At 41.6% G+C, this 25,988-nt stretch overlaps 1 protein-coding gene across 5 annotated transcripts in view; it reads left to right on the forward strand.

Moving 5' to 3' along the window:
* kcnab2a (potassium voltage-gated channel subfamily A regulatory beta subunit 2a) overlaps window positions 1-25,988 on the forward strand; it is a 97,395-nt gene that overhangs the window by 33,441 nt on the left and 37,966 nt on the right. For 2 of the 5 annotated variants that reach the window (XM_026932662.3, XM_026932664.3), the window contains one exon: window positions 1,560-1,601. The exons of 1 other annotated variant lie outside the window; for it this stretch is intronic. In XM_026932662.3, the coding sequence (XP_026788463.1) occupies window positions 1,560-1,601 (42 nt within the window). Of the gene's footprint in view, window positions 1-1,559; window positions 1,602-8,142; window positions 8,440-22,652; window positions 23,452-25,988 lie in introns of those variants that run through there. 2 more of the 5 variants (XM_026932665.3, XM_026932660.3) reach the window with 2 other exon arrangements.

Here is a 25,988-nt window from a genome sequence, read left to right on the forward strand (position 1 = left end):
TGCGTCGTGTAAAGCATCAGGTTTTAAAGTTAAAAAAGTCGGCCGCGAGGAGCCGATCTCAACCTCATCCAGACGCTTCTCTCTCATCGTCACAGACCAGTGAAGAAGAACGCTGGTCAAACAGTGACGTGTCTGATTACACGGGCAGGGAATGACCGATTAATCTAATGTTAAACACGTTCACATCACCTTTTCATCAATATTTATAAAGCAATTGAAATAACTAACAACTAAAGCGTCTAGTCTCGGACAGAGACGAGATTCCAGCAGGTTCTTGTAGTGGCTGATTTTTATGATTTCTTGTCAACGTGCTGATGAGGAACTCGGGCTCGCAGTTCTCACCGCGTACAGCAGGTGGTGCTGGAGCTCCAAGCCGTCATCACGGTGCTTTCCGAGAAGTGCTTTCAGCATTGTGCAGCGCTTCAGGTGCGCTTGCGGCTCAGACCACGTCTAATGGCCCGTTTATGATGCTTTTAGATGTTTCCTTTAATAAACTGAAGGATAATAAACTGCTTAATGACGGCGAATTGGTTTAAAACGTTCCAGATGTGCGCGCAGACGTCGTCTCTCCTGCATACTTTGAAATGTCTGTCTTTAAATTGTAGTTTTTCTTTCTCTTCTTTAACTCTGCTGTTTTTTTTTTTGTTTTGTTTTGTTTTCTTTGCACTATAGACCCCAGAGTGAGAGCCAGAATTTGTTTTTATAAAATGCGGTTGGAAGCTAGATTCATTTTCATAAACACATTGTTTTGTTTTGTTTTTTTCCGCACGCCTTCGAATTGAACGCCTTTCCAAACCATTTTCCGAAAAGCGCCGTCTTTACTGAGTAGTAGTCCAAGTATCATATCAGTGAAGTTACGCTAACTAAGACTTTACGAAGTTTAGCTTGCTAGTTAGCGAACACGCCTCATTGCTTTAACAGACTTACAGGACGTAGCTTGGTTAAATAGCTAGCTAATGCGAGATCTTCCTAAGGGGTTGTCTATAGTGGACACATTTAGCTAGCTAAATTTGTTCAGCTTTGTACAAATGAGTTTATGGCGTTTGTTTTTGCGCAGCACCACGTCGCAACGACGACGTCCTCGAAGTCATAATCAAAAAAAAAAAAAAAAAAAAAAAAAAACATCTTAAACCTGGCCACAAACAACAAAGTCGTAAGCATCGAGACGCCTTATTAAATTTCTCTCAAGTTTAAACGCTCGCAGTTTCTATGAGATGGATAATAATAATAAGTGGAGAAGGTTTTAGCTAGTTTTAGCTTCAGTCAGATTGCAACCGTCAGAGCTAGTGTCTGGTTGCTAGGCAACTCGGGTCTTCTTGCAGCCAGGTCGCGCGCTCCTGTTTTCTCTCAGGAGCACAGTGGGGTCTATAGGTGCATGCTTGTAACGCTCGATGTTCCAGCGTCACTCAGCTTGACGTTAATCCTACAGTGGTGGAGTTTTCATGTACGACGTCTGCATCACTCGCTCTTCTGTCTTTCTTTTTTTTTTTTTTTTTTTCTTCCTGCTGCTGTATTAAACCTTCCCTCTCTTTTCTCTCCATTTCTCTTGCTGGCCTCAGCGCGCGCTACGGGAGCCCCAAGCGACAGCTGCAGTTCTACAGGTACCTCTCTGTTTTGCAGTTTGATTCGCTGCTGCGTCTCTTTCAATCTCTCTCTTTATTTCTCACCACATTACAAAAAGTTTTTTTTTTTTTCTCTTTCTCTCAATTCCTCATCTTGTGCTCGTGTAATTTTCAGGAATTTATTTGTGTTTTTATGAATATTAAAATGCAGTAGGTCGGAGTTTGGTCGTGGATTGCGACCAAACCTGCGATCAGTTACGGTTTAATCAACGATCGATCGGTGGCGCGCGAGCTTTCGGACTCACGATTAACCTGATTTCCTGAGATCATTCCGTAATCCAGGAGGGAAAACCAGGAAAATAAAACACAAATATGGATCACTGACATTCCGAGGCATCTCTACGTGTTCGCTTAAAATAAATCAATCAATCAATCAATCAATCAATCAATCAATGAATCTTACCAACTGGAAATATCTTTAATATAGTCAGATTTGTGTAGTGTTTCCTGTTGGTTATATACTTTATACTTTATATATTAAAAAATTATTAATATTATAGTGAGTGAATGATGTTTACTAATTTCATGCTTGAAAAATTTGCAGATATTTCTTCTAATTTCTTTTTTATTATTAGAAAGAAACAAAATGTCCTGTCAATAAATTAATATTAAACACTTTATAGCTTGAAATAAGTAAGAGTGTTTAAAAACAGGCTAAATAATCTTATATTTGAATTATAATACTAATAATAAGAAATATTAGATTCTTCTTTTTATTATTATTATTATTATAGACACTCAGTAAGATACTGTTTTTACAGTGTTGCCTTTTTTTTCCGCTGGCATTCAGGTGTGTTTTAGGGATGTAGCTTTGGGACAAACTGGCTGCCATTTGTTTGTTTGTTTGTTTGTTTGTTTTTGTTTACTGTTTACTGTTTACTACGCATGAACTGCAGAATCATTTTTTTGCGCCTGCAGAGCTGGAATCATTATCCTACTGTCCTTAAACTGGAAATGGTGGCGATATTTATTTATGTATTTATTTTTTAACAGAGCTGTATGATTAAATTTGCTCATCGTGATATTTTAAAATTGAAAACATGTCCTTCGAGTATAAATATATTATTGAGGATTGTGAATTTAATAAAGGATTATACTTGTAAAGTTCCCTGGACTTTTTTTTTTTTTTTTGTAATTAATGTATTACTTTCTCTGAAGCGTGTGCTCTGAATCCGTAGCGTCCTGTTCTTTTCGTTTCAGTGAAGGATTGTATTTTATTTATTTATTTATTTATTTGGTAATGGATGGGGTGAGGTAAAGGAAGTGTTACGCTGATGGGGCTCTAAAACCCCTGACTGTAGAGATCCGGGGCAGGTGGCGGGGTAAATGAGTTCTTTATTGAATTTTGATTTCACTGCCTCGCACATTTCTTGCCTTTTAAGCTCAAAGTGTCCCGCTGACATCCTATAGCTTTAGCTTAGACCGAAATCGATCACACTGCTGATGTGCCGTATATGGAGTGTGTGTGTGTCTGTGTGTGTGTGTGTGTGTGTGTGTGTGTGTGTGTGTGAGTGAGTGTCAGGAAAGGAGGATTAGCTCCTTTCTGTTATTCCTTCAGCCCTGCAGGATCCGATGGGTTGAATTTTAATACTGGAGATTCTGTCGGGGATCGAATGTTCACTTGTTTGCCGAGACTCGTGTAGCTTCAGTACGGACGTTTAGCGTAACATTCTCTGATTTTAACAATCTCGAGTTCTAAGTTACGCAAGTTAATAATACGTTACGATTATTTGCGTTCGTGGATTTGATTTGTTCTTAGAGTTTGTTGGAAAACGTCCGCAGCAGGGCTATTTCAGTTTTGAAATATTTTGTGGAATAACGGCTCAAATACTCAAATAGTATGTTTTTTTATTTTTTAAAGGAAGAGTTTTTAAGGAAATAAAAAACACGTAAGCATCAGGGCTGGGCGAGCGTGTATCCAAGCGTGTTATTCCACTTCTACCGCAGCGATTTGCCAACGATGACGATGTTTAATTTATTAACGAGCGACATGTCGCACATTTTAACTGTTTATAGTTAAGATTTAACGTCTGAGAGACGAGTTAGTTCCTGTTCTCACTTACGCAATAGCTGCGATAAACGATCACTCGCTCACCCGCCTCTCTCTCTCTCTGTGTGACTTTCCTGTGCTGACGTCCGTTACTATGGAAACGATGACGTATTATATTAATTAGCACATTCATATAAACCAGTCGTTCATGCTACACTTTGGAGTACTGTCTGCGCGAAAATAACACGCACCTTCTGACCAATCAGAATCGAGTATTCAACCACGTAATTTTTGTGATAATTTACGTCTCAACACGTTTTTCTGAGATATCGTGATATCTTTTTATTTATTTATTTTTTTAATAATTACAAACTGACTGGAAGCAGCTGAAAATTTAGTACTTAATCTTTTAAATGGTCAGATGTTACTTTTTTTAAAAATGTTTTTTCTTTTCACCTTTTTCAGTATTAAATAAATAATTAGTTATTTTGTATAAATAATTTTTTGTACATGTATAAAAATGAAATTTTATTTTTTGAGGCATTAAATAAATCATCAAACTGTTTTTTTTTTTTCCCCTTTCAGTATCAAAATCGTGATATACATCATGTATCATAGAAATGCTTTCCGGAATCGTGGTGATTTTATATATATATATAATTTTTTTTTGTCATATCTACAACTAGTGAGCCTTGAGTCCTGAGGAATTATTGCTGCATTTGTTCACTTGCTTGAGAAGGGCAGGTGAATCCTGATGGGAATGGACTGGGCTCTTATCTCTGCGAGCTCTGCTCTCATCTGTTCAGTAATACAATAAGTGATTTTGAAAATAAATTTTTAAACACATCACCTTCCTAGCTTTTACACTTTCCTTTACTTGAGGCTGTTAAAAAGTTGTCTAATCAGACTTGTGCTTCCTTTGAACGTCTGTGTTTTTTTGTTTTTTTCTCTCCGGGTTCTCCGGTTTCCTCCCACCTCTCTAAAACAGTCCATGTAGGTGGATCGATGACTCTAAATTGCCCCGGGGCGGAAAAGACCGCCTCGGTGCCCTGAGACAGATTGGTGTCCCCTTCACGTCCAGCGTTCCCGGGATAGACGCCACGATTCCACCCTGACCAGGAAAAAGCTCTTACTGAAGCCGTGACGTTTTAGGCCACACCCACCACTACAAATTATTGTAGTTTTGTTTTTGTGTCTTTTTTTTTTTCCCCTCTTTTAATGCTAAAACCTGAGTTAACGTCCTTCACTGTGACTCAGTGATTCAATCATTTCTTTTACTACACACACCAACAACGCTGAGATCCCAGGAAGAAAAAGAAAAACAAAACACATCAGCAGTAATGTTTGGAAAAGTAAAGAGACAAATCCAAATGCTCTCCAAGTGAGTTTTTCAAGTGATTTAAAAAGTTCTTCACTCAGTAATTTTTGGAAAACTTTTGAAACTAAAGCCACGTCTTTTTGGCTCAAAATGCAGGGCGGCATAACTCACTCGGAGGAAAGTGCTATCTGCCCTCTTCCGCATACATGAGCTCACAGACACTGACGATTGGCTGTCGTTGCTGTGATTGACAGAGGGGAGAGCGTATGCCCCTCCCACCCCGAGAGCCAGACCAATTTCTCTCTCTTGGACTCCAGACTACAGACAGCTGTGGAGTTTAGAAGACATTTTAACACTTACGAGTCCAACTCGTGCGTCCTAATAGTTTTTGATTCGCCATAAGGAACAGTCTCCTTAAGCTCTTCTCTTTCTTTATTGAAATCTCTTTTATAAAGCATCAAATATTCCGACTGCTTCCAGAGGATGATGCATGAAGATCTCCTGCTCGTTGTGTGACATCACTTCAAAAAAAAAAAAAAGAAAAGTGCGTCACATTTACACTTCACCGACGAACAAAGAGTTAATCAGTCAGTCAGGGGCTTAAACTATTATTACTTCATTTAATAGTTTGTCTGAAACGTATCCCGCATTTGACTTCCCTCGGAAACGGGAACGCTTGGAATGATGTCTTTTTACACCTCTGTGTGTTCAAGCTACAAAGTCGGGAAAAAAAGAGAGACCACGGACGCCTCTGTGTTCATCTTTTGCTAGTAACAAACTAGCCAACTAACTGTGCCGAGTGAATATGCCGGTATGTTGATTAATCTAAAGGTAACACTTCTATATACAGTGTAACTCGTTTAAAGGAAAAGAAGTGCTGCCGTGTTTACCCTTCATGCTGTGAGCGGCCATTTTGATTTGACGTCACTTGCCGAAGTCGAGGAGCGTTTTCTTTTAGTCGAAGTTTTAGTTGAATGCAGCATTTTTCATTCGGGATGGAGGTGTGGATTTTAGTGGGATGAGTGTTTCAGTAGGTAACAACTCATTTGTCCGTCTGCGCGTTTTCATATCGGATTCGTTTTTTTAACGAATTTCCCAAAGCACATGATGAACCCCGTAGAATCCGGATCAAAGTAATTAAAGCTGCACTAATTAAGATTGTACCGTCATGTTAAGTAATACAGCCGTGTGTGTGTGTGTGTGTGTGTGTGTGTGTGAAAAATTTCAAAGTGAAAGAGTGAAACAAGTTCCTCACACAGGCCTCATTACACACTGAGATAAAAGGAACTGAAAAGCTTTTAGTACAAAAGCCTCTGAATAATTTAGACCTGATAATATTTGCTGTGGTTTGCAGAAACAAGATTTCCTCCCTCTCTCTCTCTCTCTCTCTCTCTCTCTCCTCCCTTTCCCTCTCTCTTTCTCTCTCTCTCTCTCTCCCTTTCCCTCTCTCTCTCTCTCTCTCTCTCTCTACAAATGACACAAATGGATTTCCTTCATGGAATCTAACAGGGGAAGGTGGGGGGATGATGGTGATGATGATGATGATGATGGACAGAGCGAGGGAGGATGATACGCTTTCCTTCGCTAATTGGTTTAACAGCTTGCTAGTAAGACACTCCCAGTTTGGGTGGATCACTGCATTGCTGGTTGCAGTTGGAGTTTATAAGGCCAGAGTGGAACCCGTAATCCTCGTTCATGAGCAGACCCCCAAGACCTCGGGTGAGTTTCGCTCAGGGTTTGAGCGTCGCTGGTGCTGGCGTGCATGCGGGTGTTCCTCCTTCCCTACCTCGTCCCTGTGTGCTGCCACGCTTTTGTTTTTTATCGCATGTTCCTGCAGCGTTCCTGAGCTGAAGTGTAGAGAAATTACTTCTATTATTATTGAATTAAGGCGTCAAGGAACGTTTAGTATTTCACAGCGAGCGTGTGAAGAAGTCGAGCTGAAAGATGTGGATCGGTTTATTTTAGACTCTTTCTGCTGATTTTGCAGCGCGGTGTTGAAGCTCGTGTGACCCACAAAAAAAAAGAGATCCGCCGGAGAGAAGCCTGCTCTTACAGCACTCAGCACACTTTCACAGGATCAATACACATCTGTAAATGAAAAAATAAGCGTAATGGATGCGGAGAGTTAGACGAAAAGTTTAAGCCGGCTTGTATTTCGGAAACATGGGAATGCAGCGCTGTTACTTCGGTGTATTTGAATTGAGGCTCTTTGGATCTAAAAATGCTGAATTTAAATTCAAGTCACAGACTCTTGAATTATTTTCTTTTCTTAACATAAATGACCATCGAATAATGTGTGTATATGTAAGTTTCTAAAAAAAAAATAAAATTGCTCTCAAGTACATGGTAATGTGACTAAAATAAATGTAGTATACAGTATTAGTTGATGATTAAAACTAATGTTTAATAAACTTACCTGGTTAATTTTGTGATACACTTGTCTGCTTTAAATACCTGAAAAGATATACATTCCCAAACCAGGGTGTAATCATGGTTAGAAAATATTGCCAGTTAATTATTATTGCTAAACTTATTATTGCTAGGTTCTGCTCTGATGCATTGTTTTCACACTGAATGTTGAAGGTTAAATAAACTTGAAAGAATTTGAACTAATAATTTTTTGCGCTGTAATGCCGTTACACTGACGGCTGGAATGCCTTGCTTGCGACGAGTTAGTAGGAAGTTTTAACAGGATTTAAAGTGATGAGCTACAGGCTCGCTTCCTGCTGAGTTGTTCACTCGGATCGTCTGCTCCCATCCACCTCCTCCGGGTGATCTCCGGTGCGCATCGCTGTCCGCATTGATTACCGTTTTGCCAACTGTGTGGCACCCAGCGCTTGTCTCTACCCTCCTGTGCCCCTTTTCTGCCACTTATATTGTGTGTGTGTGTGTGTGTGAGAAGAAGGAGGAGCAAGATCAGCTTTGATTACAAGTTGCATGGCCACTTTACTGCCTCTTTTCTCCCCGCTTCTCTAAGGCCTGTGCTATTTAAGGCCGTGGCTGAACCCGACTCCGTCCTGGTCCCAGATTCCCCGAGCTTGTGTGTGTGTGTGTGTGTGTGTGTGTGTGTGTGTGTGTGTGTGTGTGTGTGAGAGAGAGAGAGAGGAGGATGGGGCTGGGCCATGCTCGTGGGCGGGTACGTGGTGTAAGACGCGCGCACATCCACCTTCGCTTCTGAAAACCCTGCAGATCCCCAAACCGGCTGGGCCGGGAAGCGGCGTGCGCAAGAGCAGCAGCAGCAGCAGCAGCAGCGGAGGAGGTGGAGGAGGTGGAGGAGGAGGAAGGATGTTGTCCATGTCCTACAGCGAGAGCATACGGAGCGGGATCAGCCGCTACCATTCGGACCAGGGGCTCAACCAGGCCCCAAGACAGACAACCAACCAAACCGAGCTCCAGCGGCTCAGGGAGCAACGCGCCGCCGCACATGTCAAGAACATGGAGGACTTTCTCAAGATGAACGGCCTGACGTTAGAGGAGTGCGTGTCCTTCCAGACGGGAATGAAGTACAGGTAAGGGCTCGGGTCTGACGGCGACGTCAGAGGAAGTCGTACAACGTGCTCGGGCTCGGCGCTCGCCAGTCTGGCTCTGCCTTCATGCTTTAGACTCCAGAGAGCCGTTAAAGGATTTAAACCAGTGATTTCACACACATCTTAATGGAGTCACTGCATTCGGTTCGATGTAAAGTACCTCTTTCAGTCCAGCAACAGGTTGATCGTTTCACTGCACCTGTGCTCGTGTTGAAGTGCTCATCTGCAGCACTCTCGCTGCAGTGTAACACTTTCCCGCAGTCAGCTTGTTCCCCCTCACACCACGCTGCCAGCTCTGGGTTTATTTTCATCATCTAGGTCGCTGGTATATTTGTTCAACAATGAGAGAAGGGCAGCTAGGTCTCTGAGGCAAAGTGCAGATGGAGATGCTCAGATAACACGCAGCTTGTCTCCTGTGCAACATCGTGTTTTTATTTTACCCGTGGCGGAAAAAGAAATTGCTTTGTTTTGCGTGACACCTTTATCCCGCTCCCTGCACGCAGTTAATGTAATTAATTGCATTGTGGTTTCAGGATTAATGTTTGATAGGTTAAAGCCTCGGCCGGTGTCGTGTGTCAGGGACAGCAGTCACTCGGAAGCGTTTTGCTCTGGCGCTCGTCCAGCGCCATGCGGCGATCCGGTGTCAGTTCTGGGTACCGAAGTAAAATTACACAAAGTTTGGTCAAGATCCAGTCATGCAGAAATGGTTCAGATATTTACTGTTGCAGTTCACAATTTGTTGATGTTTACTTTTAAACGTTCTCAGCTAAATTATTTTTGACAGAAGAATATCAGATGCAGACACATCAGTAGCACCTGGGAGATTGTGTGTGAGCTATCGAAACAACTTTTTAAAATTGTTATAACCGTCATCAGCTTTTTTTTTTTTGTTGTTGTTGTTGTTTTTTTATCTTACGTTTTCTCTCTCTCTTTTTTTTGGGTTTTTTGTTTTTGCTTTTTGTCCCTCTCTCTATTGGCACGGACTCATTCTGGCCGCTGGTGCAAGTAGATCATTTTTAGAAAAGGGATTTTCTCTCTCTGACTGAGAGACTCAGGTTGTCGAAATGTGCAAGTGTGAGGAATCTAGCCACGCTGGAGAAAAAAGAGAATATGTGGTCAGTCACATTTACGTATAGTTTACATAAATATTTCTCATTGAAACGTGAATTGCCAGTTTGAATTACGTACAGTGAGCATGAGCCGTTCACGTAGTACGTTGACGTGATCCAGTTATGTCATGACATCTCACGAGGATGTTAGCTCTGACGGGAAAGAAGAAACGTGATTAAAGCGTGTTCGGTAGAATGGTGCGGCGGAAACCTCGCTACAACAGCGACTCGGGTTCGATTCTACGCCGCAGTGAGCAATTTTATTCAGGACTTTGAAAATACCTGATCCAATCATATTTGATGTACGAAAACAAATTGTGTTAATAAAACGCAGTTCGTTCATGTGGAACTCATGTACGCAATTTAATTAAGTAAATTAATCGTCCTAGAAGAGGCGTTTCCTCTCACTGGCTGTCCGACTGAGCTCCGTTGCTGAAACATGTACGCGTGTGGAGTCGAATTTCAATCTAGCTACCGTTTAGCTAGCAAGCAGTGAGCGAAACCCGGGGCATTCTGTGATATACAGGCATCTGCTGACAAACGCTGTGCAGCCGATGGCAGTCTGACAAAACTACACTTGCTAATGTCCTTGTTTATGTAACGTTTTATCTCTTGTTTGTTTGTGTTTGTTTGTTTGTTTTTGTTTTTGTCCTTCTCTCTATTGACACGGATGCTTTCTGGCCGCTGGTATGAGTAGCTAATTGTTCATAATTTTTAGTATTAGCTAACACACTCACAGTCCACTTTAATAGGAACACCTGTACACCTGCTCATTTATGAAGTTATCTAATCAGCAGGTTATGTGGCAGCAGCACAATGCAAAAAAAATCATGCAGATACAGGTCAAGAGTTTCAGATAATGTTCGCATCATGTGATCTCTGACTTTAACCATGGAATGGTTGTTGGTGCCAGATGGGCTGATTTGAGTTTTTCAGAAACTTTTCACACACAGCAGTCTCTAGAGTTTATACAGAATGGTACAAAAAAACATCCTGTGAGCGGAGGATCTGCAGGCTGAAACACCTTGGTGATGAGAGAGATCAGAGGAGAATGGCCAGACTGGTTTGAGCTGACAGGAAGGATATAGTATCTCATATAATCACTATTTACAACCATGGTGAGCAGAAAAGCATCTCAGAATGCACACCACAACACCAGAAGATCAGGTTCCACTCCTGTCAGCCAAGGTAATTTTTTGGGTAATCTTCATGATAGCCTCAGATTCCTGTTCCTGGCTGAGAGGAGTGGAACCCGATATGGTCTTCTGCTGTTGTAGCTCATCCATCTCCAGGTTTGATGTGCATGCTGAGATGCTTTTCTGCTCACCACGGTTCTAAAGAGTGATTATTTGAGTTACTCTGTCTTTCCTGGTAGCTTGAACCAGTCTGGCCATTTTCCTCTGACCGCTCTTATCAGCAAGGCGTTTCCACCCACAGAACTGTTGCTCACACACTGGTTTGTTTTTCGCACCATTCTGTGTGTAAACTCTAGAGACTGTTGTGTGTGAAAATCCCAGGAGATCAGCAGTTTCTGAAAAACTCAAACCAGCCCATCTGGCACCAATGACCATGCCACGGTTAAAGTCACAGAGATCAGACTTTTTCTTCATTCTGATGTTTGATGTGAACATTAACTGAAGCTCTTGACCTGCATCTGCATGATTTTTTTTGCATTGTGCTGCTGCCACATGATTGGCTGATTGGATAACTGCATAAATGTGCAGGCGTACAGGTGTTCCTAATAAAGTGGACGGTGACTGTTCAATATGGTCTCAGACTTTTGGGGTCTAAAGATCTGAGACCACATTGAAAAGCTGAGATTTTTTTTTTTTTCCTTTTAAACTTGGAAATAAACAAGAAGGTTTTAGAATTTTGAAATATTTAAAACAAAGTATATTGTCAATATTTAATATAGAAGATTCTGCACTATTTCTAGGTCCCTGTTTAAATGTAAGCAAATGCGTGATACTGAGCATGTTAACTGCTTTGTACTAAACATCACATCTTCCTCGTGCCTAATCTCATTTACTGAAGCGTGTGATCAGACAACACTCCGAAGGATTTGTTCTGAAATGGATCATGAGGATTTGCGCAAACTTGTAGAGTCCGTGCCACATCGAGTTCACACTGTTATTAAAGCAAAAAAGCAGTCGTACCAAATACTAAGAAACTCTGAAATTAAATTAAACGACGTCCTGCTAGAGCTTCAGAGCACCAAAAGCGAGTGGCGTCGGAAATCACCATCACTGCCTTATTAAAAATTTAACAAGGATGTCAAATATACGAACATCCATTTATCTGCATTATGAGTCGGCTAAGTGTCGCAGCTTTTCCCACTTGAGTGTGATCTTGACTGTAGCGTTTCCGGTCATGTGACAGGGTGAGTTCATGTTTGACTGCAGTGACGATGCTTATTAATGAGAAACTCGCGTTATTTACCTTGTCCTTGGCGAACTTCGTAGCTCTATTTGCAAAACCGGAAAGGTTTGCTGTTTTTGACGATCATCTAATCAGAGAACGTGTTTATAATGTAGTGCTGAGGGAGTCGTACAGCAAGAGGCTGAAAGAAAGCGAGAGAGAGAGAGAGAGAGAGAGATACAGAGAGAGATACAGAGAGACTACTTCACTTATTCTGACCCTCTTTACAACAAGCGTAGTGCACTCGTGTAACACTAGCACGTAACGTGTAGCAGAAAGCGCAGGCAGATCTCTTATCAGTGAAAGGAAGCCTGGATCAGACGCAGATGGATCTCCTGTGGAATAAAGCAGACCGGAGTACAGGAAGTCTACAGGTTAAAGCACTCAGAGGAATTAAACGTGAGACACATCGGGCGGATTGATTTACACTTACCTAACAGCTGCTACTTATCAATAAACCACGCTGTGTCATGCTGCTATAGGAAAATAATCAACAACCAGTGTGGTGCGATGAAGCGCGGCGTCACTGTTACTATCCCGAAGAAGCAGCCTGTGTTTTATTCCTCTTATACCACAGCAGTATGCAAAAGGAATACATTTGTTTGTTTGTTTAATGAAAGTCATACTTTTTATCTGTTTATAGTTGCACTTAATGTGTGTGTGTGTGTGTGTGTGTGTGTGTGTGTGTGTGTGTGTGAGAGAGAACAGGAATTAGTTCCTGTAAACTCCTCTGTCCTGAAAATGTTGGAAAGCTTTAGCTTTAGCTCTGACTGTTACAAAGCGCCGACACTGGAGACTCCTTCCATGAATGTTAGGTTCACAGAGCACGTCTGCTGTACGAGTCCATGTGAATGAGCTGTTACTATAGAAACGATAACATTAGAACGAGCGCGTTAATATAAACCTGTGATTTGCAGCTGCACTACTGTCAGAGCTGCTGTTATAGAAAATTAATCAACATCATCTGGCCAATCACAATCCAGAATTCAGCAGCTAGCTTCACGTCTCTCCTTGTGAGGTTATAAACCATACATAATCACTCAGTTAAAAGCACAACACCTTTATAACAGAGAGAGAGAGAGAGAGAGAGAATGACTGTATTATCATTTTACCTAAAATGGAGTCTGTTACCAGAAATAAAAGGGTGTTGTAGAGCCAAAACGCATCAAAGGATCAAAGGATGACATTATTTTTTGTCTCCTTTGACAATCTGTGACTCTCTAGTGAATTAAATAATAGCGTGAGCTCTAGCGTAATGTTAACACACACTTCTCTTTTCAGTGGCGCTCAAAAGGTGAGTTATTAAATAAGACGTCACAAGTCATCCTCTCAGAAGGGTAGAAAAGCTCTGGAGTGAGTGTCGTCTTTGTTAGAAAAGTCTTTCAAGCCCCTGAGTGAATTAAACAAAAGCGAAACTGTGGGTGTGATGCGCGGTTTAACCACTAGGTGCTGCTCTCGCTCAACAAACAGCAGCAGTAAATGGACCAGTCTCTTCTTACAGCGCATTGATCGGTTTAAAGCGAGAGGCTGAGCGGGGTTAAGTTCCTCCCTGTGAAGGATAATCTGATGCATCACAGAGGAACCAGGACACATCGATCCACACGTCTGATAGCATCCGAGTAAAGTACGGCAAAACGTAGCCGAGTAAAATCCTAAAAGCTGCTGAAGAAGACATTCAGAAATCCCTCTGAGTTTAAACCTAGTGTTACAAATACTCTTTATAATCATACATACTGAATTCTGGATTCTGATTGGTCAGAAGGCGTTGATTAATTCTCTATATTACTAATAATAAACTAAGTGTAATCGACGATATTCTGTAAGGTGACGTTTATTGAACATTCAGGGAAGGAGTCTCCAGTGTCGGTGCTTTGTATCAGTCAGAGATAAAGCTGTAATTTTTCCGACATCTTCAGCACAGAGGAGTTTACGCTTTACGAGACCAGCTGCGTTTTATTGCCTTATTAACCTCGAGAGAGAGAGAATAAAGAGAGGCTGGTGAGCGAACGAGTGTTTATAGCTGCTGTAACGTAAGCGAGAACAGGAACTAACTTGTCTTGCAGCATTCAATGTAACTATAAATGGCTAAAAAGTAGAGTTTAATTCTTTAATACATAAAAGGTGATCATAATCGTTGGTGTGGTGTAAGAGGAGTAAAACACACGGGAACACGACGTTATTGTCACACCACACCATCGCTGATTATTTTCCTGCGATGGCACGACACGAAGAGTTTTATTCCTCACGTAATGTCTCGTCTCTGGTTGGAGGAAATCGGATTCTGATTAGAATGTTGGTCCGAGGTTCAGGTCGAGTTCAGACAGAATGTTCTCGGGCTACAGTCGGGTTGAGTTCCAAATTTCAGGCCCAGTTAAAGCTCTAGCTGGCTGACGCACACACACACACACACACACACACACACACACACACACGTGTATGTTGCATCATATTTGAGTGTCAGTATTTCTGTCTTCATATCAGTGTTTCCAGTCAGTGTGTCACTCAGAGCTTCTTTACATTCTGTGTAGATGATGTGCTGATGACGTGTGTGCGTGTGTGTGTGTGTGTGTGTGCGCGTGTGTGCGCGTGTGTGTGTGTGTGTGTGTGTGTGCTTGCTCAGTAGAAATGTCCAGTCTGAGCATCACTCTTACTCTCTGCAGTGTGCACGCGTACAGACCCTCTGAATATTCGCTGATGTTTGATTCTTTATTAAAGATTAGTCAGCATTGGCACCAAAACTGGAGCACACTTTACTTTACCAGCAGATGAACAATAACATCTAAAATTATAGTCGGATTATTTTGCTCAGAATAGAAGCCCAATAATTAATGAAATGATTTTATCTATACCACACTGGGCAGAAGGTTTGCAGTGTTTCTGTAGAACAGCGTGGCTCCGACTGTAGTTCCGGCTGTTACATGAACGTCAGGTTTATATTAATGCACTCTGTAATATAGCATGTTATTGTTTCTATAGCAACAGCTCATACACAGGGATTTGCGTAATGCACATTTCCACATAATCTGAGAAACAGATTTTTAAAAGTGTTGTTGTTTAACAAAGTAAAACATATAATCGCTGATGCTGTGAAGTTTTTTTTTTTTTTTTTTTTGGTTAGAAGACGTTTATTTAACATTCATGGACAGAGACTTTGTAAAGTTTCCCAGCACAGGAAAGTCTTCAGGACAGAGCAGTTTACGCTTTACGGTCTCTCTGTAACATGACAAGCTGTGTTTGTGTGAGAGAGAGAGAAAGAGAGAGAGAGAGATCCAACCGAGTGAGAGAGAGAGACCCATGCAATCGAGAGAAAGAGGATGAGATGCCATTGAGCGAGGGAGAGTGATGCGAGAGTGAGAGAGCGCGATCCTGTCGAGCATGAAAGAGAGAGGGCAATCCGATCAAGAGTGCGAGAGAGAGAGAGCGATTCGATTTAGAGAGAGAAAGAGAGAGCAATGCAATTGAGAGAGAGAGAAAAAGAGAGAGTGATCTGATTGAGAGAGAGAGAGAGAGAGACTCCGGTGAGGGAACGACTGTTTATCGCTGCTATAACGTAAGTGGGAACAGGAACTGACTTGTCTCTCGGAAGTTCCACAACATTAAATGTTCTCTAAATCTCCAAACTGTTCATGTGCGACGTGTCATTTGTTAATAAATGAAAGAAACATCTTAATCGTTGGCGAATCACTGCGGTACAAGCGGAATAAAACACTCCAAAGAGTTTGGTTATGCGAAAATAGTCCTGTATTCCTTCAAAGTAATAAACAAATAAGGAAAATAACAAACATAGTAATAAACACATAAGCAAACACCAACATTATACAAAATCTCAAACTGTAATGCAGTCAAATGTACAAAGTCAAATATTTTAGCTAAATTAAACTATTCAGAAACTGCTTATCTCCAGACCTTCTGCTGTAGACCACAGCGAGAGCTCCGTAACCACAGAGCTGCACAAACTGATGATGTGCTGTACAAACACACGCAGCACATTACAGCAGGATTTACAGCGAGGGATCAGTGACAGTAAAGCTGCTACGATGTCCCAAAACACACCGCGCTCTGAGTGACGCGTGCGTCCCAGCGTGTCCTCCGCGTAGCGCCGCAAACAGCTCACATCTTTATTACCTCTGAGCTGTAACGCCCTCCGGCTGCAGAGCGCCCTGCTCTGTAAACCTGCACTTCCTTTTCATGACAAAAGCCGTTATACAGAGCTTTATGTGGATCAGGGAATTATTTTTGGGGTTCTGCACTCATCCTGGCCCTCTATCCATGAATTTGAGCTTTTTCACCCATGGATTAGCGCTCACTGTGTCCCGAGGCGCGACGTTCCAAACGTTACACAAGCCGTCATGTGGATCGAGATGTCCGAGCGTCGCCGTGAGCCTCAACACGACAGTGAGAGTCATCTCGCATGAGCGCTTGTTGCTCCACGGTTACGCGGTTATATAAGAGAGAATTTCCCTCACATCATCTACTGCAGTCTGATGTTTTAGTCCCGAGAGGATTTGACCAATCAGCATGTGACTTTTCTGTTCAGATCAGTTTGTTTGCATGAAAATCTAAAAGTAAATTTACAAGCCAATGTTGCTTACGAATTTAAACTTTAAAAAAGTAGACACATTGTGAAACATTGTGTTTTTTTTTTGTTTTTTTTAATGCAATTTATTTAGTCATTTTTGTGACGTTTAAGCCTGATCCGGACGGAATTAAACGTCCTGGGGTAGTTTCCTCTGCGATTTTATTTCCGTCCCCGTCGGCCATGTTGGTGTTTCTCTCTGTCCTCCTCTGAGACAATTAAAGGCCGACTGTTTTTCGCTAAACTCAGCACTCGTTTGATCATTTTTAGTCTGGATGCACGTGCCTGTGAATTTCTGTGCAGATCTCACCTCACGTTGGAGAAAAAAATGTCTGGATTTGCCGGATTTATTCTCGCATCGCGTGTATCGGATATTAAACCCGTCCCGAATCACAGAATGTAAACCGGATGCTTTAGAAGAGGCACTCGGCCGTTTGCTGGGGCTGAGCGACTGCACACGCTACCTGGGAAAGCATTTTCAGGAGGAGAAAGCTAATAAAATCACTGAGAAAATCGAGATCCTGCAGGCTGATTAAAGAAGCGTGATCATACGACACGAGCCCCCGGGTTCATATAAAATACACCCTGCTAGAAACTCTGTCCTCCTGTGGACACTTTATTGCTGTTCGGATGCGAGAGTTTCATCACTGACCTTTTACAGACGTCCTGCTGATAAACTAACACCGTCCAAACAGGGCTTCAGTCGCAGTCGGGACAAATCCAAAATGGCTTCCTGTTCACGTAGAATATAACGTAGTGGACTCATGGACCTGTAGAAAGACGACGTCTGATCAGGTTCCCACTTCCTGTGTAGTTTCAAGTGGTGATGAAAGTATTGGCACCCTTTTCTGCATTTGGGCGCGTGAGCAGCCATTACATGAAAGTTTCACCCCTTTTTTTTTTTTTTCCTCCCCACTAAGCACTATATTATTGTCGTCTTCATGCTCCTCCGCTGTATTGGAATGTGCATTAAATGTATGTATTAAGATATGATTACTGTTTTAAATCTGTAATCAGGCTTTTAAAGGTTTCCCGCTGTTAGTGTACACTAATATAATAATGATGATGACTTCATGCTGTGTTTATCTGCAGTTCACTTTTTTCTTTACTCACGTCTGTGAAAGGTTTACACTCCCGTTCTAACCTCGTACAGCTCTGTTTCCGAAGCCAAGCGTTCCTTAACCAAGCCGAAATATTCGCCGTATACACACTCCAGCCCCTGATCAGTCATTGTTCTCCAGAGGATGTTGAGCTGCAGTAAGTGCCTCTCCTGTAGATTGACTTCCTGTGCAGCTCGTTGTTTGGATCGTGGCTGCAGAGTCGTGCCTTTTTTTTTTGGTTAGTTTTTTTTTTTTTTTTGAGGGAAAGATTTGATTGATGGTGGTGGTGGGAGGCCAGCGAGAGGTCACGCAGTGAAGTAGTTAGCTGATTGCTGTCGGGCCATTCGTCTCGCCGGTGAGTGATTACTGCGTGTGTGTGTGTGTGTGTGTGTGTGTGTGTGTGTGTGTGTGTGTGTCACTGTGTCTTAGCACAGGTCTCCGAGTGATTGTGTGAGAAACACCTGCAGTTCTCTTTAATACAGAGATGTGGATGTCCTGCTCATGTGTGTGTTAGATGTGTAATTAACCGTAACATCATGACATTGTGTTGAATATTATATCATAGTGACTCTGGTGTTTAAATTCCGTGCATATATAAACCCGGTCGTGTGCTTAAGTCTGACCGACGATGCCATTACACGGAGTTTGTTTACTTTCAGGAACGGGATTCGTTTACTTTTCCTGAAAGGGATTCGAGCAGCTTGGTAGATCTTCAGACAAGCCTTTCGATGAGGAAACACACGAGAGCTTGATCAGAAAGAAGCTGCTGAGGCTGGAGAGGAAAGTTCACAGACACTCAAATGATGTGTATCTTTCAACAACGTGACACAAATGTGTGTGTGTGTGTGTGTGTGTAAATTTTCTGTAACTCTGCAAATAACAATTTTTATATTAATGCGCTAGTTATAATACGATATTGTTTCTATAGTAACAGCTCACTCACTTGTCTGGCAGACCACCATAATCTAACAAGTCTAATAATAAATAATATTTAACAAAGGAATGCGTATAATTGTTGATATGGCGAAGTTTTCTGTAAGGAGACATTTATTTATGGAACATTTATGGAAGGAGTCTCCAGTGTCAGCACTTTAAGTTTTTGTGTTTCTTGTGTTGCGTTTTTTTTTTTTTTTTTTGTCTATTATTAAAGAAAAAGACCCTCTGAGGGAACGGCTGTTTATAGCTGCTATAACATAAGTGAGAACAGGAACTGACTTGTTTCATGGACTATAATGGCAACTATAAATGGATAACAAGTACAGCATGTTGTTCATTCATCATTTGAAAATTGTAATTTGTTTAAAAATCGCTGTGGTGTACGAGGAATAAACACTTGGGGACATGATGTTGTAGGAAACTAATCAACTTCTAGGTGGTAACAGTAACTCGGTAACAGATTGTTTTCCTATAAGAGCGTGACACGGTGTGTGTTGTTGCTTACTCTGCTGAAATACTGTTTGGAGAATTAGGTGAAGATGGTTGCTAACACGTCTGTAAATATATCGGTATTGCAAGTGCAAGCCTGAATCAGTTAAAAATACGGATACGATGTGATCTTGATACGGATTTAAAATGTGTAAATTGTTGTAGAAAGGATGAGATTAAAATATGAATCACGCAAAATGGAAAAATTAGAAAAGAAATCGAGGAATTCGTGGATAAATCCTTCCTTCTGAAGACGTCAGTGCTGCTCCGAGGAGGAATCGCTCTAGACGAGGAATCGTTCAGACAGGAAGTAAAGTCGTTTCCGGATCCGATATCATCACCGACGCGTGAACTAATTTTATTGTTTTGAGAAAAGAAACTTGTTCAGTATCCGATAACGATCGTCGTGTTTATACACACACCTCGGAGTAAACGCTCCGATTGCATATTCACTCCATTGGCACAAGTGTGGCACAGCTGCGAGTGGAGCAGCTGTCGCTCCGGCGTGATTAACACCATTTGCATAATGGCTTTTTGTCACGTCCATTTGTGTCTGTCTGTGTGTGTGTGTCTGTGTGTCTGTGTGTGTGTGTGTGTGTGTTTATTTTTTTGCATGTGATTATATAAAGTGCAATCTCGCGTTCAGGTAAGAAAGCATGTCTCTGGTCACAATCATTTAATCATTTACAGAGAGCTGGTGAAGAGATTTTATAAATCATCTGTGGCTGTTTATTGATCCAGCTCAGCCTCTACTGGTCCACGGATCCGTCTGGTGATGGACCTGACGCCACTTTTTATTCCTTTTTTAATCGATCAGCGTCTGTCGGATCACGAACGGAAAGATGAAATGGGCAGGAAGGCAGCTGCGTGCTTATGATTACCAATCGCCCGTTACTTTTAACGCGTGAAGAGATTAAAACGAGCGGCGTTCCACCCGGCTCCGATTACCGTGCCAGTAATTCCTGACGTGTTCCAGCGTGACGACGAACACGCACGATTTTATCCTGGATGCTTTATTAAAGTCCAGAGAGGAAAGATTTTTCATTTTCATTTTTAATAAAATGTACCGATAGCATCGTAAAGCGATAACGTTTCGGTAGTTATCATGATGGAGTGTAATTGCGTTGTCATGGCTCCTGGTCCTCTGAAGTGTAGCGTTACCAGGGTATCACATTTCTGACCTGGTGTGTGTGTGTGCGTGTGTATGTGTGTGTTTGTTTACGTCTGCTGTTCATATTGTATTGCAGTTGTGTGTGTGTGTGTCGAACAAGCACCCAAATCAAATTAGCTACAGCTGCCAAAAAAGAAATATTTTACTCGCGTGAATTAAATATCATTTGGCTGTTTTTGTTTGCAAATAAGCAAAACGTCAAGCAAAACATTTTTGTTTGATTAACAAAACACTTGATACTTGATACTCTTCTGCCTTTCACCTCTAGGACTGATCTATTCATTATTCCCTGTCTCTAATAATCCATTTAAATTACAAATAAGAATTTGGATAAGGAATTTGAAGAAAGTTATAAACCAACACACAAGAATTTTTTTTTTTAAAAGATTTTGAAATAGATCTTTCTCTCTACCTCTTCATCTAATCTCTTAACTGGCTTCATTAAGTTGCTGCACATGTTTTGCTGCTGCACGCTACAACGCAAGAGACAGAATTTCTTTGTCTTGAATATCGCGATACAAAATACTGGCGAGACGAATTGTGCTTCTCTGAAGTGTATCGCGATATTTCCGTTTAATATTCACTACGAACTCTATCTCTTCTTACACACCAGGCACTTAATAATCCGAAAAGTGAAGCTAATCAGAAGGAAGCGTTATGACAGACGTGTCAAACTCGAGGCTCGCGTGGAAAAATGAATCCAGAAACGGCACGTAGTTCTCTGCCGCTCGACATTTTCACACTGTCCAGGATTCACAGCAGATCCGTAACGTAGCCATCCAAAGGTAGTTACCGTAAACAACCGTATATACGCGCACCCTGGTTTCTATCGCGGCTGGCTCGATCACGGTCTGAAACGCAGATTAAAATCAACGCCTGTGTGCTGCGCTTGATGTAAGTCACACTCGCTTCTCAGAAGCACGTAGTGTGTTGTGCTGTAGTGGAGCAACCAGAAATTAATTTTACAAATTGTTTCCTCATCTGTGCGGTTAAATAGGTAAGTGTGAGCACTGATGTGATGACGGTTATTTATTTAATCATTTAAAGCACAATCTACCATCAAACATCAAATCTGCCATCTTTCCATGTTAACAATGTTGCCATGAAATACATTTATGACACTGGAAAAGTTCACAATAATTTTATTAAAAGGGTGAAATTACACCTTACGTTATAAATACAAGGTATTAATATTGCAGTAGTTTGATTTGTTGTCATTAAACAAAATATACGTATCCAGATTTAATATTTTACTTGTGTTGACATCGTCTGTATCGCGATGCGTCTCGTATCACGGCTTTAGCGTATCGTCTCACGCCTACTACGTATTTTACGTCGTTTACAACCTCTGTGCGTTCAAGCTACAAAATGGACGCCTCCATGCTGATACGAGAATACACAGCGTAACTCAGCGTAAAAGATAAGAAGTGCTGCTGCGTTTACTGTTCATGCTGTGAGCGGCCATTTTGATTTGACGTCACTTGAAGTCGGGGGTTAGGAGACCGTCCCGAGTTCCTGAGTAGGAAATCTGAGCTTCTGCACGCTTTTAACTCTCCTCAGTAAAGCAGTTAGGTAAGATTGTTTATTTAATGCGCAGCAGCGGTTTCTTGGCATGTTAAACTAATCCTGTTCTCTGTTCATGAAGCATCCCTTTAACCTGCCGTGGTTATTTTTAGCTCCAGCTTCTGTACACAGTGACGTCTTCTGTACTGTTCATTAATTGGGTGCATATATACACATACGCAGTGTATGTATATATATATATATATATATATATATATATATATATATATATATATATATATCGCACATCGCACTGCAGTGGTGTGACACGCGTGCGGGGGAAGAAAAAAAAACCTTTTTCAGTTAAATGAAATCCTTATATAGGAGTATACTGCGCTGGGAGAATAGACAACTTCTGGTGTTTTTATTTTATTATTTTTAATAAAGTGCTGCAGTCAGCGTTAGTCAGAACAGAAAAAAACTCCTTTGTGTTCCAGTTTCAGGCTTTTTTTTGTCCTGAGTGTGTTTTACTTTTCTGATTGTTTACACAAAGCAGTGGCGAAGAGACAGAACCCAAAGCTCATCATCCGTCTTTCTGCTCTCACTCCGTTCATTTCTCTCTCTCTTTCTCTCTCCCCCTCTCCCTCTCTCTCTCTCTCTCTGTCTCTGTCTCTCACATCTCACTGCTGCAGCACGTGTTCTCTCTCTCTCTCTCTCTCCCTCTCCCCCTCTCTCACTCTCTCACTACTGCAGTGCTTGTTTTGTCTCTCCTTCCCTCTCTCTGTCATTCGCTCCTCTCTCTCTCTCTCTCTCTCTCTCTCTCTCTCTCTCTCTCTCTCTCTCTGAGATGCTCTACCTCTCTGTGTCTTGCTTTAACTTAAATCACATCTCAGGAGCAGATCTTTAACTGGCAGACAAATTACAAGCTCAGGATTCACCAGAAAAGACACCCTTTTATCGAGTTGAAATTCGCCTTTTTTTGTTTGTTTGTTTGTTTGTTTGTTTTGTTTTTGTTTTTATTTATTTTTATTTATTTATTCATTAAATCGAAGATCGTGATTGCAGGAATAAGACCGCACAGATCGCTAAGCTGCTGAACGAGGAATGTGTGGAAAGAGCACACGGCGCTTACGGACAGTCGAACCAGAAAGCGAGTTGTAGGAGTGTGTGTGTGTGTGTGTGTGTGTGTGTGTGTGTGTGTGTGTGTGTGTGAGATCACGGAGCTTCGCGCCTCATGGCACGATGAGACGAGTGAAGACGGAGACAGGTTCACGTGTAATGAGAGAATCCATGTGAGATTATAGCGCTCCAGCCGTCTCCCTCCTTCTCACTCAGAACCGAGATACAGAAGAAACGTCCTCTTGAGCTTTCGCTTCAGCTTGATTTGGCGGTAAAGTGTGTGTGTGTGTGTGTGTGTGTGAGAGAGAGAGAGAAAGAGAGGAATTTTGGCTTGTTGTGAGCGCACTGCGTGGCCCGGGTCAGGATGCAGGTGTCGTTCGTGTGCACGGACCACCGCTCGATGAGCCGCAGCACGGACGAGCGTCTGAACCGGCAGAACGCCAGCAGCCCGAACGCCGGCACACGCAGCAAGTTCAGAGCCGTTGCCATGGTGGCACGCAGCCTCGGGCAACTGTCCGTCCAGAGCGTGCCGTCCTCCAGCGACCAGAGCATGAGGACCGGCATGAAGTATAGGTAGGACGAGCTGTCCGTTACTCGTACACAACTTTTTAACGAGGTCATATTTGTTTATTATTATTATTATTATTATTATTAATGTCTTGGGGAATTGGAAATGTGTTTGTAGTGGAGAGAGAGCAGAACCTGAACCTGCTGAGCAAGCAAGAAAAAGTTCCACGCCATATTAAAAAAAAAAAAAAAATCTGAGATTAAAACTTTGTAATTTTAGCCATAAAAAGAAACAAAGGGAATCATCCATTAAAAAGAAAATCCCTGTTTTAAAGACGGAAAATGTGATTAATCTTGAGTAACAGTTTGATTTATCTCATTAGCAAGCGCATTAAAGTAATACAATCCGCCTCGTCTCTTTACTGCGACTGATTTCAGCTCTGCGATGCGATTAGCAGCCTTGGGATTGATGGTAACTGCGTTATTTAATCGCTGAAACACGATCGTCCCTCAGCTGTCCACATCAATAATCCTGCGTTTTCTTCTCGACAACATGTCCATGAAAACCTCACGCGCGGAAAAGAACGCTTCTCGAAGTCCTGTTTGAGCAAAAAAAAAAAAAAGTGTATGGCTCTTTATATTATATGTCTTTTTTTATAATGTGACAGTTTTGTGTGGAATAATAACAAATAATAATATTGACACGCTCGAAGACATTTCGTTACTAACGTACTGCGAAATAATAGCTTTCATTTTTTTAAGAAATTGTAAACACTAAACAATTACTTAACACTAAAAAATTAGGGGATTATTCATTTGTTTTTGTTTGTTTACTAATTTAAACATACAATGAAGTCCACTGTTTTGAAAGTTTTCCGAGGGTTTTTTGTTGATTTTATTTTTTTTCTTGCTGTTATTGTTGTTTTTGTTTAATTCATTTAATCCTCATGATTTCTCAGAGAAGAATATTGTGATGGAATTTATCACGATATCGATATCGTATCATCACAGCCCTAGTGTGTGTTATTAAAGCAGTATTATTTTGCAAACATGACCTTTTCTGCACTGTTTATTTATAATACGATAAATAAATGGTCACGATATCATGAAGCTAAAAGAGAACGTTAACTCTGAGTGCACTTTAAATGATCTCATCTTTATTTAATCTGCTCATATTTCTTATTCTGGAGTATAAGAGTATTTATTCATCCCCAAAGCCGAATGGCGTAATTTATATTTTGCATTTATTAAAAGTTCCTCCCCGTTTGATTAACGATATTTTATTATCCGGTCGTTCTGTTACGGTTCTCGCTGTAGAGTCGTGTGAAGCTGTGACGTCCCTCAGGGACGCGATCCTCACTTCAGGAAAGCCTCACGTATTGAACACGGAGTAATGTAAGAGTCATGTGATCTCCTGCCACAGGCTGCGTTACGGCGCACACACACTTCTGAGCTGATCTACTGTCATGATGCTCGGAGGGAGAACGGTCCAGGCATGAGCAGCGTGCAACTGTGTGAGTGTGTGTGTGTGTGTGTGTGTGTGTGCTGTATTTACTGGATTAGTTTCCTGTTCCTGTTCCACACACACACACACATATCATCATGTATAGTGAGTGTGAAGCCTGATGGGATTTGATCGAACTCCGTGTTTGAGGCTCAAACAGTGGACTTCATTTACAAGCTAATTTATTCGTAATTCGTTCGCAGGAGCGTTCACGCAACGAAGGTGGCGTTCGTGAAAATCTTCCTAGTTGATGGAAAACGTCCGTGTCCTAAATTTCACTCCTGAGTTTGTGTAAATATCCGTATAAGGAGACTCACTGATGTGAACCTTGTTCTGTCGATCGGCTTGTTGACGAGTCGCTGCGATTTTCCACACGGATTACGCTGTCGAGTTTAAATCACTCTTTCATTTCACTTACACATCAATTTAATTAATGTTTATTTTTTTTAAATTTGTGTTTCATATCAGTGATTTGAAAGAAAGCAATAATTAAATGATAAGATGAGATGAAGACAAAAGTAAAGGCGCTCTATAAAAGGAGGAGGAGTTAGTGTGTGTATCTATGGTAGCTGCAGTGGCTGAGCTGCATTACTGGGAGATTTAGCACATGTTACACTCAGGAGCTCCTTCACCCTTTAGTCGCCATTTTCAGCTCTGTGAGCTTTGCCTTTTATGGAGTTGTGTGGGTGTGGCTAGGGGCGGATACAGGCTGTCTGAGGGGCGGGGGTGAGAATTAAAAATCACATCATCTTGTTTACATGCATGCAGTAGCACCTAGAGGGCACTTCTTCTCATTTACTTCCACGTAATAGCACCTAGAGGGCACTTCATCTCCTTTTCGTCCATGCAGTAGCACCTAGAGGGCACTTCATCTCCTTTTCTTCCATGCAGTAGCACCTAGAGGGCACTTCATCTCCTTTTCTTCCATGCAGTAGCACCTAGAGGGCACTTCATCTCCTTTTCGTCCATGCAGTAGCACCTAGAGGGCACTTCATCTTGTTTACTTGCATGTAGGGCACTGTATTTTATTTTCTGCACTGGAAGGACGCCCATTAGGGCACTTCATCATGTTGCCCCACATGTTGGTGCACTCTAGAGG

The sequence above is a fragment of the Pangasianodon hypophthalmus genome, chromosome 20 (assembly GCF_027358585.1).
Source record: "Pangasianodon hypophthalmus isolate fPanHyp1 chromosome 20, fPanHyp1.pri, whole genome shotgun sequence".
NCBI lineage: Eukaryota > Metazoa > Chordata > Actinopteri > Siluriformes > Pangasiidae > Pangasianodon > Pangasianodon hypophthalmus.